The 15,185-nt window shown below is 46.5% G+C and overlaps 1 protein-coding gene across 1 annotated transcript in view; it reads right to left on the reverse strand.

Annotated features, from left to right (window-relative positions):
* STAB2 (stabilin 2) overlaps positions 1-15,185 on the reverse strand; it is a 161,415-nt gene that overhangs the window by 112,288 nt on the left and 33,942 nt on the right. The window contains exons 7-11 of the mRNA XM_057557591.1: positions 12,671-12,796; positions 10,997-11,193; positions 9,288-9,421; positions 2,238-2,371; positions 246-328 (exon numbers count right to left, since the gene is read on the reverse strand). Of these exons, the coding sequence (XP_057413574.1) occupies positions 246-328; positions 2,238-2,371; positions 9,288-9,421; positions 10,997-11,193; positions 12,671-12,796 (674 nt within the window). The remainder of the gene's footprint in view (positions 1-245; positions 329-2,237; positions 2,372-9,287; positions 9,422-10,996; positions 11,194-12,670; positions 12,797-15,185) is intronic.

The following is a 15,185-nucleotide window of genomic DNA, read 5'->3' on the forward strand; positions in this document are numbered from 1 at the left end:
TCGCTAGATACATCGACACGCGCTTTGTGACAGTTCATTGAGTTGTGCACTTACTGTTTGTATACTATCCGTAAGGACGTTTTATTTTGCTCAAAGAATTTTACAAAAAAATTGCCATCTCATCATCAGTAGGTTTAATTTTAATGGGGTTTCCCACTTTAAATAAAGAGGGTACTGTCTACTAAGGTTTTTTTTTTTTTTACATTAGTCTTTATTTATAAAACAAGGTTATTTAAAATACTTACATTGAATCCTTTTAATCCCTTGTCTGTCGGCAACAGCACGGTAAATGGTCCCAGGTTACTCAGTGGCCAAGCATAGACTTTGTCTTAGGAGTTGAAATACACAAAGAAAGAAAACACCAAATGGGTCAGTAGCACATGAGTAAAATCAGGCAACGCCCCTTGTGGTCCACTTAGACCCTCTGACTCCTGAGCTTCTCCGTTCTAATTGGTATCACGCAGGCCCTAGGTGAACTGGGAAGCTAAGAGCGTGAGGCCCCCAAGTGTTCCTCACAACTGTGTGATTCTTCCTGTAGCCACAGTCTTGACTCAAAGATATCCTGGGGTGAGAGGTTCCAGGAGGGTCATGTGACAAAATCCTTGGACAACCCCTGCCCCTGTGCCCGACTTTCTGAGCTGTTGCCATCTCAGTGAGTAAAGATGCAGCCCTTGCTCCACCAGGGCCAGCTCAGAAGAGCCTCATTCTTGGGACTTCCCTGGTGGCTCAGTGGTTAAGAATCCGCCTGCCAATGCAGGGGACACGGGTTCAAGCCCTGGTCCGAGAGGATCCCACATGCCTTGGAGCAACTAACCCTGTGCGCCACAACTACTGAGCCCGCGTGCCACAACTACTGAAGCCCGTGTGCCTAGAGCTCGTGCTCCGCAACAAGAGAAGCCACCGCAATGAGAAGCCCGCGCACCACAACGAAGAGTAGCCCCCGCTCGCCACAACTAGAGAAAGCCCGTGCACAGCAATGAAGACCCAACGCAGCCAAACATAAATAAATAAATAAATTTAAAAAAAAAAGCGCCTCGTTCTTGCTTTAATGCTTTGTCATTGCCATTGTGAAATGCTCAATACTTTTTGAACAAAGAACCCCTGTCTTTTCATTTTGTACTGGGCTCTAGAAATTTTATACCTGGTCCTGTTCCATGCCCCTGGGGAGGTGGGGACAGCAGGATGGGCTCTGTGCTCTCACACAGGAGGCAGCGTGCCCCACACCTCATAAACCGGGCAGGTGACAGGGTGACTGGACTTTGTCCAGGGAAATGTCTGAAGGACACTGTCCCCCTTGTCTGCTCTCACTGATATTCTAAGAGTGTGTAGAGGAAGGCGGGAGAGCCCTGAGGTCTGCCAGTAATGCCTGACTCCCTGGGGGGTGTCTTGCAAAGAGCGGGTCATTTGTGTAGGAGGCACATTATTTGCACTGAGCACACAGCACTGACCAGTGCAGAACACTTCCTTCTCCGCCTGTGCTCTTTCCGGGAAATCATGCTTGGTGACTGGTCAGTTCTAGATGCTGATATTTTAAGGATTCTGTTGATTGCTCAAGCCTGTGTTTTATTTCCTGTCGACTGGCAAAATTTGTGTTTTATTGGAAATCTTGTCTAACGCTGTGATCAGCTATATTTCATTCTTATGGGAGTGTGAGGTCATGACCTCTGGAGGGTGTTCGGAAAGGCAGGAGGGTGTTTTAGGCTGGCACCCTGCCTGGGGGCTGGCAGAGAATGTGTCACTATAGACTGTTAGTGGTTGGGGCACCAAGGATGCTAAACACCCAGCCATATGTGAGATGGTCGGTCGCACATCATCAAGACTCTGCCCCACATTCAAAGGGCACCTTCACTGAGGAGCATGGATAGTGCCTCCCCGTACTACCTGCCAACATTGTTTCCCATCTGGAGGACCCACAAGGTCAAGGGAAAGAGGATGGTTTCCATCCTCACATCGGTAGCTGCCTATCTCACTGTTGTTGCAGACCTGTTAATGGACGGTGACCCCAGGACCTTGTCCTTAGCTGCCGCATTGCTGGATCTCTTGGCACTAACTCTCATCTCCTTGGAACAGCTACTTGTCCTTTTCCTCCCACTTGCCCTTCCTAGAAAGGGCTGATCCCAATAGACAAGACTTGCCTATCCTGCACACCCCTTTCTGAGTGATTGTGTGTCTGGCAGATGTCCTTGCCCATCAGAGGACTGCTCTTTCTGTGGAAATGTGCACCCATGGCTGTGTACCCAGGAGTGAGATGAAAGAGGTCAGCCTTCCTTGCCATTTTCCTCCGGGTTCAGTGTTTAATTCTCTGAGTCGCTCCATGATGTTTCCATAACACGTCGAGCCATCGCCAACGTAGCCTTTGCGGCAAGTGCATCTACAGAGAGGGGGAAAACGCACTTTCAGGGTCTCAAAGCCATTGGATGTTGAGGTCATACAGTCCAAACCCCTCACTGTGCAGATGGGGAAGACTGAGACAGTCAGACTGGTTGCTCAGGGCGGGACAGAGACAAGGCCAGAAGAGTGGGACAAATACAAGTGAGCATTCCTAGTGTACAGGCTGACATAGAGCAGCCCCACAAGAAATGGATATTTAATACACTATGTGTGTATATGTAAACACTAGATAACTCTGTATATTCTTTGTCTCAGTATTTTTTCAAAGTATAAGCAAGAGCCCATGTACATCAGAAGCACTAGGGTACTTACTATAAATGTAGAGTCTAGGTCCCCACTGCAGAACCACGAAATCAGAATAAGCTGCTGAAGCCAGCCTCAAGTAAAGAGCCAGAGCTGTGGATCTGCTTGGAAGACTTTCCCCCTCCCTTTCCTTCCTGAGGTCTTTGCTCAACTGTCCCTTCCTAGGGAAAGCTTCCTTGATTTTCCATCCCCTTCCCCATCCCTTTGCAGGTTGTGCCCCCCTTAGTGTGCCACGTAGCTCTTTTCTGCAGCACCAGTCCCAGCTGTAATTTTATCCTAGCCTGTGTGGTTTTCTGATGAAGATCTGCTTCCCCATCTAATTTGAGAGAAGAGTAAGGACAAGGGCTATGTGTGTAATTATTCACTCCCGTAACCCCAAGATCTAGTACAGGGCTTGGTCCACAGTAGGTATTTAATTAATAGTTGTAAAATAAGTAGTAATTGAATTAAAAGAAATATGTAAACAATGAAAGTCACAGAATCTTATATGATAGTTTAGGTTCACAAAAGAGAAATGGAGTTAAAGATGCAGTTAAAGAGGCACTAGCAGCGGTGTGCTGGTAGATGTTAGACATCCAGCTCTCCAGGGGAAAAAAACAGTCCTGATTTGCAGCATGTGCCCATTTCCCATGGTTCATACTCCCACCTTGGCCAATCTCAAACTACTGTCACAGCACTAACCAGCCGGAACATCCCTGAAAATTTAATCATTGGCTCTTGTGACTCGGTAAGCCCTGGCTCTATAGAGCAAACCACTGCTACCTGGCAAAGACTGGTTGACAGCTGGCTGAAATTGGCAAGGTGCTTAGGAAGGTGACATTCACCAAAATCTTGGCGATAAGTGAGGAACCAAAGAGGAGACAGGGGAAGAACATTTCAGAGAGGAGAGAGGCAGGGGTGCTGTGGGCATGCATACCACAGATGTGACTCATGTTTAGGAGAAGATTCCACAGAACAATTACACACTCGCTAATCCATTTGTGTTTCTAAATTGGTCCCATGGCACACAGATAAATTTCCAACACGTTTGCTGAACAAACATTTCTGAGTCTTATCTCCCCTTGCTTGGATTGCTGCAATGACTCCCTAACTGGTCTTTCTGCCCTTAGTTTTCCTCTCCTCAAATCAGTCTTTCACACAAGCCCTGAGGGGTCTGTCCCAAAGGGAAATCTGGCATCTGTGTGCTTAACACTCTCAGGGACTCCTTTTGTCTACAGGATACAGTGTAAACGCTTAGCACGCATGCAAGGCTTCAAAGGGTGGGGTGGGGGGGGGATCTTGCTTATGTGTCCTTCCTGCCTTCATGCAAATCCCAGCAACACCAAATCGCTTTTTTTTCCAGACTGTTATACCCTTCTCAGGCTGTGTGTCCTGCCGGGAATGCTCTCACTCCCTCCTCATAGCTCAGGTGTGACCTAGGCAGCCTTACCTGGCCTCCCGACTCACTCCCCCACCACAACCCATCGTACCAAAATGACCTCTTCAGGGGATCTCCCCTCTGCCAGCTGGGACGCTCTCCTAGAACCTGGATCCCACCTTATTTCTCTCCCTTGTATTCCAGCACCCGGGACAGTGCCTCATTGTTGAACTGATTTTCTTTCTTTCTTTCTTTCTTTCTATCTATCTATCTATCTATCTATCTATCTATCTATCTATCTATCTATCTATCTATCTATCTATGGCTGCGTTGGGCCTTCGCTGCTGCACGCAGGCTTTCTCTCTAGTTGCGGCGAACGGGGGCTACTCTCTTTTTTGTGCTGCGCAGGCTTCTCATTGCAGTGGCTTCTCGTTGCAGAGCATGGGCTCTAGTCACGCGGGCTTCAGTAGTTGTGGCTCACAGGCTTAGTTGCTCCGCGGCATGTAGGTTCTTCCCAGACCAGGGCTCGAACCCGTGTCTCCTGCATTGGCAGGAGGATTCTTAACCACTGCGCCACCAGGGAAGCCCGAACTGATTATTTTCTAAGTACCTACTTAATTCTAGAAACTGAGCTAGGCAAGATAGCTATAAAGATGATAGCAGCAGATACCTTGCTCTTGTAGCATCTCACATGCTGGAGATGAACCTGAAACAAATCACTTATGGCAACATGATGAGGTTACTTAACATCTTCGAGTCCCAGTTTCCTCATCTATGAAATGGGTTTGCTAACACCTTTAGGGCTGTTGACAGAAGAGACAATGCATGAAAAACAGCTGGCACAGTGATGGACACATGGAAAAAGCTCAGTACTTGGCAGATGATGATAGTGATGGAGACGGTGGTGATCACGACAAGGACGAGGAGAGGCTGGGATGCAGCAGGACAATTCCATAAACACATGATTCGAGTTCCATAGGAAGCGCTGTGATAGACTGAATAGGATGCGGTGGGGCATGGAGGAGGAAGTGACTAATTCTGCCTGAAGAAATATGGAACAGGTTCTAGGAAGAAGTGATGTTTAAGCTAATTCTAAAAGGATGCATATGTGATTCCCAGCCAGACAAATGACTGGGAGATCATTTACTGATTGAGCCTTAAGGGCTTTTATAGAGCAGTTGCCCTAACCAGGGACAATTTTGCCCCCACCCCCCGGGGGACATTTGGCAGTGTCTGGAGACATTTTTGGTCATCACAACGGGGGTGAAGGTGCTACTGGCATCTAGTGGATAGAGGTGAGGGATGCTGCTCTACATGCTACAATGCACAGGACAGTACCTACAACAAAGAGTTATCCGGCCCCTGAGGTCAATAGTGCTGAGGTTGCGAAAACTTGTTATGAAGAATCACTAAGGTAGATATAACCATGAAACAATAGCTTACTTAATACAATCAAATGACAGTTTCCTACTTAAACGTCAACCTTCTCTGTAAGTACTGAGCTTCAGGATGGTGAATGTAAGGAGGCAAAGAGGGAGACTGGTAACTCCTGGAAGTGATACAGTAGTCACTACTGAAAACCAATCCTGCTCTACGTTATGTAAGTTCCATGTGACGTTAATAGAAAGACAAGTAACTTTTTTACAAGTTACTTTTCATATTTCTCTCTGAAAGTTCCCTAAGTTGTTATGAGGCCAATGATCCATTTTGTGTAAAGAGACTTGACTTGTCTTTCCTAAGGATGGCAGGAGAATTATATTTTAATGGTCTCTGTATGAGAGACTGAAGGGAATGTATGAGACATAAATATTCCTTAAATTTTTATTTAAAATCTCGGTCCACGAGTCTGAGACTCTATGAGGCCATTTCCTGACTCAGCTGGGCTACGGCCCATTCATAGCATCACCTCTTTTATAAATTGGTTCTTCACTAGGTGTAAAGTTCTTACCTCCTGTCCCAAGGCTTCTAAAACACCCACAAGCCACCTGCATTTTATGTTATGAGATGGAATTATTTATACTCAATGTTGGATAAAATTTAGTTAAATTATAAGGTGCCCCCAAAGTTCAGGGTGATAAATATTATAACAGAAGCATTCCAGGGCTGTCTGGGAGCCCAGAGGGAGGGGCACCTGAGTGGACCAGGAAGACAGGGGAGGCATCAGAGGGGTGAAGATACTCAAGTGGACACTGCAGGATCAGCGTGTTAGTCTGACTCAGAGGAGGTGGGGAGGGAAGGACAGTCTAAGCTGGGGGAATACCAGGGTATGTTTGAAGAACAATAAATAGCTCAATAGCACTAGAGCCAAGGGTGCGTTCATGGCAGTGGTGGAGGTAAAGCTGGCCCATGCACACCCTCTGCAAACAGCCATCTTTGGCCATCCCCTGGGGGGAGTGGTCCCGGGAAGAGCCCTGCAGGTTCCGGAGGCTGGTTTGGAGCCCTCTGAGCAAAGAATGAGGTCCTGGGTACTTGAGTGGGGTCTCTGACGTGCCTTCTGGCTCTGGGAGATCACGGCCCCTTCGTCCTTCAGACTCCTTGCCCTGGTGTAGTCAGTGGAGGGCCACAATGGGGTCCTCTAAAATGCAGTGCCCAGGTCTGAGGGTCACACTGCTGGGAACACATCTGGAAGCAGCTGAGCTGGGGTTTGAAGCTGGGTCTGTCTGGGAAAGCCCATGATCCTGCCTCACGGTGCCGAGGCACCGTATTGCTTTGGACAGGGCTCTTGGGAAGATGGTTCACATCAAGGAATCCTAACCTGCACATGTCGCATATAAACACTGTCATTAGTGTCACTAATGTTCCCAGAGTCTCCAGATTTCAGTGCTGTTTCCTGTACATTTGTACAGTTGGAATGGAAACCACATTTTCCAGTATGCCTTCTCTGTCACATCCAGGCTTTTCAGCTGAATTGACTCAAATAAGAGAGAAATGCCTTTCTCTTCTGTCATGCCTTAATTCCCACGTCTGCTACGTAAAAATAGAAAGGCACAATTTTAACTGACAGGAAGCTACTGGTCCTTCCTAGTAACAATGAAAGTGGAGTGTAGAGTTTAAAGCAGGCTTATATACATTAACTTGTCAGCTCTGCCCAGGGAAATAGCTCCACCTGTCAGGGGAGGGAACTGTTTCCAGAAAGTTACGTGACTTGTCCAAGATCACCCCAGTTGTGAGTGGGGGAGCCCACAACGGAACCCATTCTTCTTTATTGGGTGGTCTTCTCTGACTGATGCAGCATGATTTTGAATATTCTGCATAGACTGATTGCCACATTGAGGAGGCATAAACAAAATAAATCCCTCTCCTGGGTGAACTAAATTATTGACAGCCCCATGTTTTATCAATGTCACTCAGCCAGCCTTTAACATAGGCCCCTTCCCAGATGAAGACAGGTTTTTGGGGGGGCGGGTGTCGAGGAGGTTTGTGAGTGACACACAGACCCCTAAAATCGATGGTTAGTTCCACTGACATTCTAGGCACAAGTTTTAATGCAACTTCTATTATTCTGATGTTCCAGTTTCATTTTATCTTCTCAAACACAAAAGAAAGAAAGTGTTTAAAGTGTTCTACTCAAGCTTTCTCAGAGGACGGTACCAAGTGTGCAAGCTGGCTGGTTTGGTTGTCAGTGTCAGAACCTGGGTTTCAGGAGAGGACGTGCCTCTATGAATAGCTGTGTAGGTGTGTACATGCCCGTACGTACGTCTGGGAGGGGTCTGCGTGTGCATGGTGTGTATGGAGTGATTTCTGTGTGCCAGGTTCCACTCAGAGACTGATGAATGTAACCTTATTTAATCCTCATCACAGCCCTGGTTGGAGACACAACTGTCCCCCTTTTACGACAGAGGAAATAGAAGTCACAGAGTAAGGGAAGCAGCAGAGCTGGGGCTTGAATCCAGGGGTTCTGACACTCAAGCTCTTTCTGCTCCAGCCACAGTACATACAGATACACTTATATGCCCAGAGAGAACACAGTGATCATAAAACCTATCTGGGCGAATCTACACGTTCAAGACCCAGCTATAAAAGGAATGACAGAGGGGGGCTCTGGAAGCACAGAAACTGTTCCATGTCTGCTGTGGCTTTGCGCTCACTACAGCAGGACAGGTTCTTTGCTGATGCTGGTGACAGTGAGAACCGAAAGTGGCACCAAGATGCAAGCCTCCGTCTGGGAGCCAAAAGGCTTGGCTTCCAGCCTTGGTTCACCCACTGATAAAAACATAACACAGCTGGAGAGCAGTTTCCAGAACATTCTCTCACGAATCTTCACAACAACAGTATGAAGTAGACATCACTGCTCATTTTATACATGGAGAAACTGAGGCCAGAGAGACCGTGTCACATTCCCAAGGTCATGAATCTGACAGATACCAGTGTGGAGACTCAAACCCAGGTCCTTAAACTCTGAATAGGGCTTCCCTGGTGGCACAGTGGTTGAGGATCTGCCTGCTAATGCAGGGGACACGGGTTCGAGCCCTGGTCTGGGAAGATCCCACATGCCGCGGAGCAACTGGGCCCGTGAGCCACAACTACTGAGCCTGCGCGTCTGGAGCCTGTGCTCCGCAACAAGAGAGGCCGCGACAGTGAGAGGCCCGCGCACCGCGATGAAGAGTGGCCCCCACTTGCCGCAACTAGAGAAAGCCCTCGCATGAAACGAAGACCCAACACAGCTAAAAATAAAATAAAATAAAGTAGCTATAAACTCTGAATAGCATCTTCCCACCAGGCAAGCTGCCTCTGCCTTGGGAATTTTCACACAAATATTTTAACTCACAGTAAACCCCTTCTTTTGAAACCTGGAGTCTGGGAAACACCACTCATGTGTATTCACTTTCCCTAGTTTTCACTGTCCCATTGTTTAGCACCACTAACAAGCAATATTTCATAGATTGCGGAAACAGGCCTATACATTAGAGGTCAAACCTGTGTCATCACAATAGACATCTGTTTTCCCAGTGACGGTGGATTCTTTCTCCCACGCTCTGGTCACTTCATACCATGTTTTCAGGCCAGGTCAATATTTCAGGGTGCTGGCATGGTCATTATCAAGGAAACCATTACTGAATGATTCATTGATTATACCAAGATGTATCGAGTCCCTACTGCGCTCCTCGCACTGTGCTATGTGAGGGCGGTGCAAGGCTGAATAAGACACATTTCCTGTCTTCCCGAGAAGTTTCCGCATTGACTGGCCACCACCTTCACTGCTTGGAAAGGTGGTGGTGGAACTGGAAAGACTTACTTGGTGTGACCCGGCGTGATGGTGGTGCAGTTCGCATCTCTGTGGCAGGGGTTCTTAGACTCACAGACGTCGGTCACGCTGCACCCCACTCCAGGGACAAAGTTGCGGTAGTGTTCCGCACACTCGCAGTGAGCCTTCAGTCGATGGGAAGAGAAGAGAGGGTTCTCATTAGTCACCTAGGCTGACATGCTTCTTAAATTCCTATCTTTACTCTGCCATAAAAGCTGACTTGGGGTAGGTCTAAAGTGTGGGCTGAAACTAAAATTTGCCAGCAGATCCAGAATTGGAAATCACGTTCACATCTCATCTGTTTGGAAACTCATACACCTTGCTTGTAGTTCACACTTTCAGTTCTTTGGTTTGCTAACCCTGGGCCTCCCTGGCACCATACTTCCCGCTTTTAGATTTAGGTGCGTAGAGACTGAGGCTCAGCTGGGAGGTATTATTTCTCTAGAATAGTGGTTTTCAACCGGGAGTCTCAACCCAAGGGACACTGGGATTGTAGACATTTTTGATTGTGACAACAGGGTGGGGGGACAGTGCCACAAGAGGCCAGGGATGCTGTTAAACATCATACAATGCACAGGATACTTCCTACACCAAAGAATTCTCAGGTCCAAAATGCTAATCATGCCGAGGATGAGGAACTCTGTTCTGGAATAATGAATGCACTGCTTCTGTGTGAACGACGGAGGGTTTCTAAGACTTGAAAATACGCCTTGGGACCCATTTTTAAAGTGACAAAGTATATATTTTAATCTCACTCCCAAGGTCCTGGGGCTTTGCTTCATGATGTAACATGACTTTTCCCATAAGGGATCTCATTTAGAGGATGAGAATTTAGCCCTTTGAATTTCTTACAAGCCAGCCTCAGAAATTGATAGCAGAAATGTCATGTGATGTATTCTTTTTCTTGGACATGAGATCGGGTGGATTCTCTGCAGGGGACTCCAGGAGGATCCCCATGGGGTGCGGATTAGACTGCTGGGGACCCATGACTGGGTTTGGTCAGACACTGAAGGCTTTCCTTTCACCCAGGCAGCAGTAGTCTCTTGTATGGATGGGTTTCCTCCACTGGACACTTGGCATGCAGTTGTGGCTGCAGTAGGCACCCACTAAATATTTGGTGGGTGAATGAGATATTGAGGAAAGGGCTCTTTGATCTGGACTCTGTAGCAAAGGTCTCCTGACTAGGCTGAATTTTACCAGTCAAGGTCATGTCGTGATTTAGAGAATCACATATGTCTCACTCCAGAGTATCTTCATTGCTCCCTACAAATCTGTCTGTGCTACCTGACATTTTATCGGCATTCATCCCTTTGGGACAGTTTTTTGGTCCTAAGAGTCCCCTCTCACTTTGAAAAGACATTAGAGAGACTGGAGGAATGCAGGTGAAAGTCAATTACATATTTTCCCAAGACTTCATTAACAGTTAATTTGTCAATAGAATTAGAGCTATGTGTATATATGTTGTCAATCATCAAACAGGACTGGGATGGAGGAGACAGTGGAGTTTTGACTGGAGAGCTGGGAAAGGGTGAGTTCAGAGGGTAGATCACAGCTCCCTGAGGTTGACCCCAAGCACACGGAGGTCTGTCTGGACAGGAAGCCCGACCTGAGCATGGAAAGGGAGAACTGAGACGGCACAGTTTTACCTTCAGCGGGTGGTCCTACTTCTATTCTCATCAGTTCCAACGTCATTAGCTCACCTGTCCAGGCCCATCATATCTGCACACCGTGGACTCTGTAGGGCAGTTTCCAAAGTTAACTTGGCAGGGGTCCACTGGTAAGCACACCTGGCCGTCCCCGTGGTAGCCTTCTTGGCACGTGCAACTGTGCTGATTTGGTCCTAGGTAGGTGCACCGAGCGTGAGGGTGGCAGATATTTTGTGAACATGGGTTGATGGCTGGAGAAGCAATGACAAAATAAGGTGGTTACCACACTCAGGGAAGGAGAAGGAAAACTGAACTGTGAAGGGATTGCAAATCACAGCTTATCCAGCTGCAAAGGCAATTCAACAGTTTCAAGAGAGAGTGAAAAACATTTCATCTTACCCTCCTGATCACCCCCATTGACCAAAAAGATTTATATATGGCCATTAGAAATTATAATTACAAGTACTGTGATGATGTATTATTATGCCATGCTATGTGTGGATTTAAACATAAAATCACATGAAAGAAAGTACTAATAGTAATAGAATTTATAATATGTACTGGGCCCTTTTCTATGCATTTGCCATATGTGAACTCAGTTAATCCTTACAACCCTCTAGCGTAGTTACTATTACTATCCCCATTTCATAGATAGGAAAGTGGAGGCACAGGTAGGTTAAAGAATTTGTCCAAGGTCATATTGTTAGTAACAGGCAGACCTGGGGTTTATACCCGGGCAGTCGGGCTCCAATAGCATGTTCATAACCAACACACAACCACTCATGAAGTGAAAAAGCATGAAAGGAAGAGAGGGGACTTCCCTGGTGGTGCAGTGGTTAAGAATCCGCCTGCCAAGGCAGGGGACACAGGTTCAATCCCTGATCCGGGAAGATCCCACATGCCGCAGAGCAACTAAGCCCGTGCTCCACAACTACTGAGCCTGTGCTCTAGAGCCCGCGAGCCACAACTACTGAGCCCACATGCCACAACTACTGAAGCCTGCACGCCTAGAGCCCATGCTCCGCAACAAGAGAAGCCACTGCAATGAGAAGCCCGCACACCACACAAAGAGTAGCCCCTGCTCGCCTCAACTAGAGAAAGCCCCCACACAGCAGCAAAGACGCAATGCAGCCAAAAATAAATAAATAAAATAAATTTATTAAAAAAAAAAAAAAGAAAACAAACTACATTCTATCTTAACATTGATTTAGGTGATATAGAAGAAGAAAAACTTACAGTTACTAAGGGGGAAAGTGGAGGGGGAAGGGATAAATTGGGAGACTGGGACTGACACATACACACTGCTATATATAAAAGAGATAACTAATAAGAACCTACTGTATAGCACAGGGAATTCTATTCAGTACTCTGTAATGACCTATAGGGGAACAGAATCTAAAAGAAAGAGTGGATATATGTATAACTGATTCACTTTGCTGTGCAGCAGAAACTAACACAACATTGTAAATCAATTATACTCCAATAAAAATTAATTTAAAAAGTATAAAAATCTATATATGTGCTTTGATAACAAGAGGACTTGCCATGTATTGAAGAGCTACCATATGATGAGCATTTTGCTTAGAATTTTTAATATATGTCATTCAACTACACAGAGAGAAACAGAAGTGGGCATTGTGTTAATATTAAGAAGGTTGTGAGGTTGTTTTCTGTTGCGGAATCTAACCACCTCAATGAATAAACCAGCAGGATCGAAGTTCTACTCACGCTTGCAGTGTTTGCCATCGCCTTGGTAACTGGGTATGCATTTGCATGCTAGTTTTGTTTCATCTTCGCTGGAAGGTGAGCATCTGGAATTTTCTGGGCAGAGCAAGGCTGCACATTCTGGGATGGCTGGAAAGGAAGATTGTTGAGGTAATGGCCTTAGTAGAACAACCAGTTCTAAAAAAATTCAACAAATGCAATGTTCCCTATTATTACAAAAGTGACACAGATTCACTGTAACAATTCAAAAAATACAGAATGAGTAAAGCAAAAATTAGCTGTCTTCTTATTCTCGTTCTCCCATCCCACTCCCAAAATAACCAACGTTAACAACCAATATAATACATTTATGTATAAGGTTTTCAAAACATGAAATGGAATCCTGTTAAAATATTTAGGAACTTGATTTTTAATTTAACAATATATTATGGAGGTATTTAAGGGTGTACCTTAATCTCTAATGACTGCATAGTATTTTATAAGATAGATGGGGCTTAGATGGCTGTTAAAAACTATAGAGTCTGGCATAATTAGCCAACTTGCAAAGCGAACAAGTTGGGCTGACACAGTCACATGGTTGCTGCTAGAAGATATGAGATGCCCGGGTCAGAGATAAAGGACAGTTTATCACTCACATCAGGAGCAGTAGCCAGAATGTCAGCATTTTTGGACCAGTTCTTCCAAGCCCCGGTTCCCACAGGGCAATGCAAAGAGGGCCATACTGAGACCTCAACAGGCAGTGGATTTCATTACAGAAGAGGAGCCCTGAGCTTAGGGAACTGAAATGCTTTTTTGTTTGTTTTTAAATAATAGGCAATGTATTACTTAGGGCCCAGGCAAGAGAGAGAAACCATGCAATTATTGGAACAGTGAAAATTTTAGTGTAAAGATTCATGAACAGAGTGGAATAACAGGGAACTGGCTCCTGACAGCTAAAAAGAGTTGGAAAGAATAAAGGAATGGAAGAAAAATAAAGAGCAACCACTCCTCTGGGGTTAAGATAAGAGTAAGTCCTCCTCTTCCAGAGCTGAGACCCGGATGTCACTGGAAAGGACATGGCCTTGGTCACTCTACAGCAGAGAGGTTGCTGAGGTGTCCGCTGGTGAGACTTGCTGGAGACCATCCCTCTGGGGCCCCAGGGAAGGTCGTCCACGGGGAGGTGCCAAGCCTGGGAAAGCGGCTTGCCTCTGGGTGCTACTGGAAGCAGGGGCTGAGAAGCCCGCCTTCTCAGAAGTGTGGTGTACTCCTGTGTGTGACGGGGGCAGGGGTGGTTTCAGGGGCCAGCTGCGTGGCATGGAGGTGGGTGGTCAGCTCTCTGGATGGCTGGTCCTGCGGGGCCTTTGCTGTGCATGGGGCTGAGGGGAGGGTGTGCAGAGCAGCTCCCGAACTGGGCCACCAGCCTGCACTGTCTAGGGCTCCTGGTTATGTTGCTGCCGCCCGAGTCAAGCGCTAGACGAGGTATGCAGTGGTCAGATACCGGAGGATGCTAAGCCTTGCCAGAACCTAGTGCTGGAGAAACTCTGCGGGGCTGAGCAGCGGAGCAAAACCGCGTTCTTCAGGAGCCTGGCAAGTGAGCTAAACCAGAAACAAGAAGAGAAAACTCTTGCTTCTTCGGTGTCCCTTTAGCACCCTCTATTGGTAAGGCTTCACATCTTACTGGCTGACAAATGAGAAATATTCCAAAGGCCACCTCCATATTCACAGAGCAGGCAAAAAGGGTGAATTCGGAGCTGAGAGGCAATCCACTGATAGCTGGCACAGGCAGTAAGCACGCCCGCACTTGTTCCCGAGGGAGGTCCTGTATCTTCCAAGGCTGTTCGCTCTACAAACGTCCTTGTAAAGATGTTGGAACAAAGGGCAGTCAGTGTGCTGCTCTCAGGATGTGCACAAGTGTGATGCATGCGTTTGTCTCCCAGCAGTGGCTAGTTGTATCAAAAATTCATAGAGAATATCCCCTCACCTCTTCCACAAAGTAGAATTGTTGCTGAGAAGGGGCTGCCCTTTCAGGATCACGTTTTCCACCCCTCTTTGCATCCAGGTGGGGTTATATGACTAGTCTACGCTGATGGAATACTGGAAGTTCTATGTATTATTCTGGACTTTATAAGCAGGTGCTTCTCTACACTCCTTCCTTCCGTGGCTCAAAGCAGAGCACTCAGAGGTGCTACAGAATGGCAGACGCATGCAATGGAAGGCTCTGGATCCCTGAACACCATGTGGTGGGGAGCTGGTGGGGAGCCAGGAACACCCACATTGGACTGTTACATTAGTAAGACATATACCTCTGTTGTGTTAAGCCAGAGGTTCCCCAAATTCTCAGGTCACGGTGCCCTTAGTGTTTCAGTATTTTTTTCACGGGACCCCAATACAAAAGAAATATCTACCGGTTCATTTGCTAAGTTGTTAGAACCAAAGAATTCAGTAACTATTTATGTCATGATAACGTAGTAGCCATCTGAAAAAGTAATATGGTTAATAGAAAGATTAAATATTTTATTTCGTTCTTAAACAACCACAT

Source organism: Balaenoptera acutorostrata, chromosome 11, assembly GCF_949987535.1.
Source record: "Balaenoptera acutorostrata chromosome 11, mBalAcu1.1, whole genome shotgun sequence".
Taxonomy (NCBI): Eukaryota; Metazoa; Chordata; class Mammalia; order Artiodactyla; family Balaenopteridae; genus Balaenoptera; species Balaenoptera acutorostrata.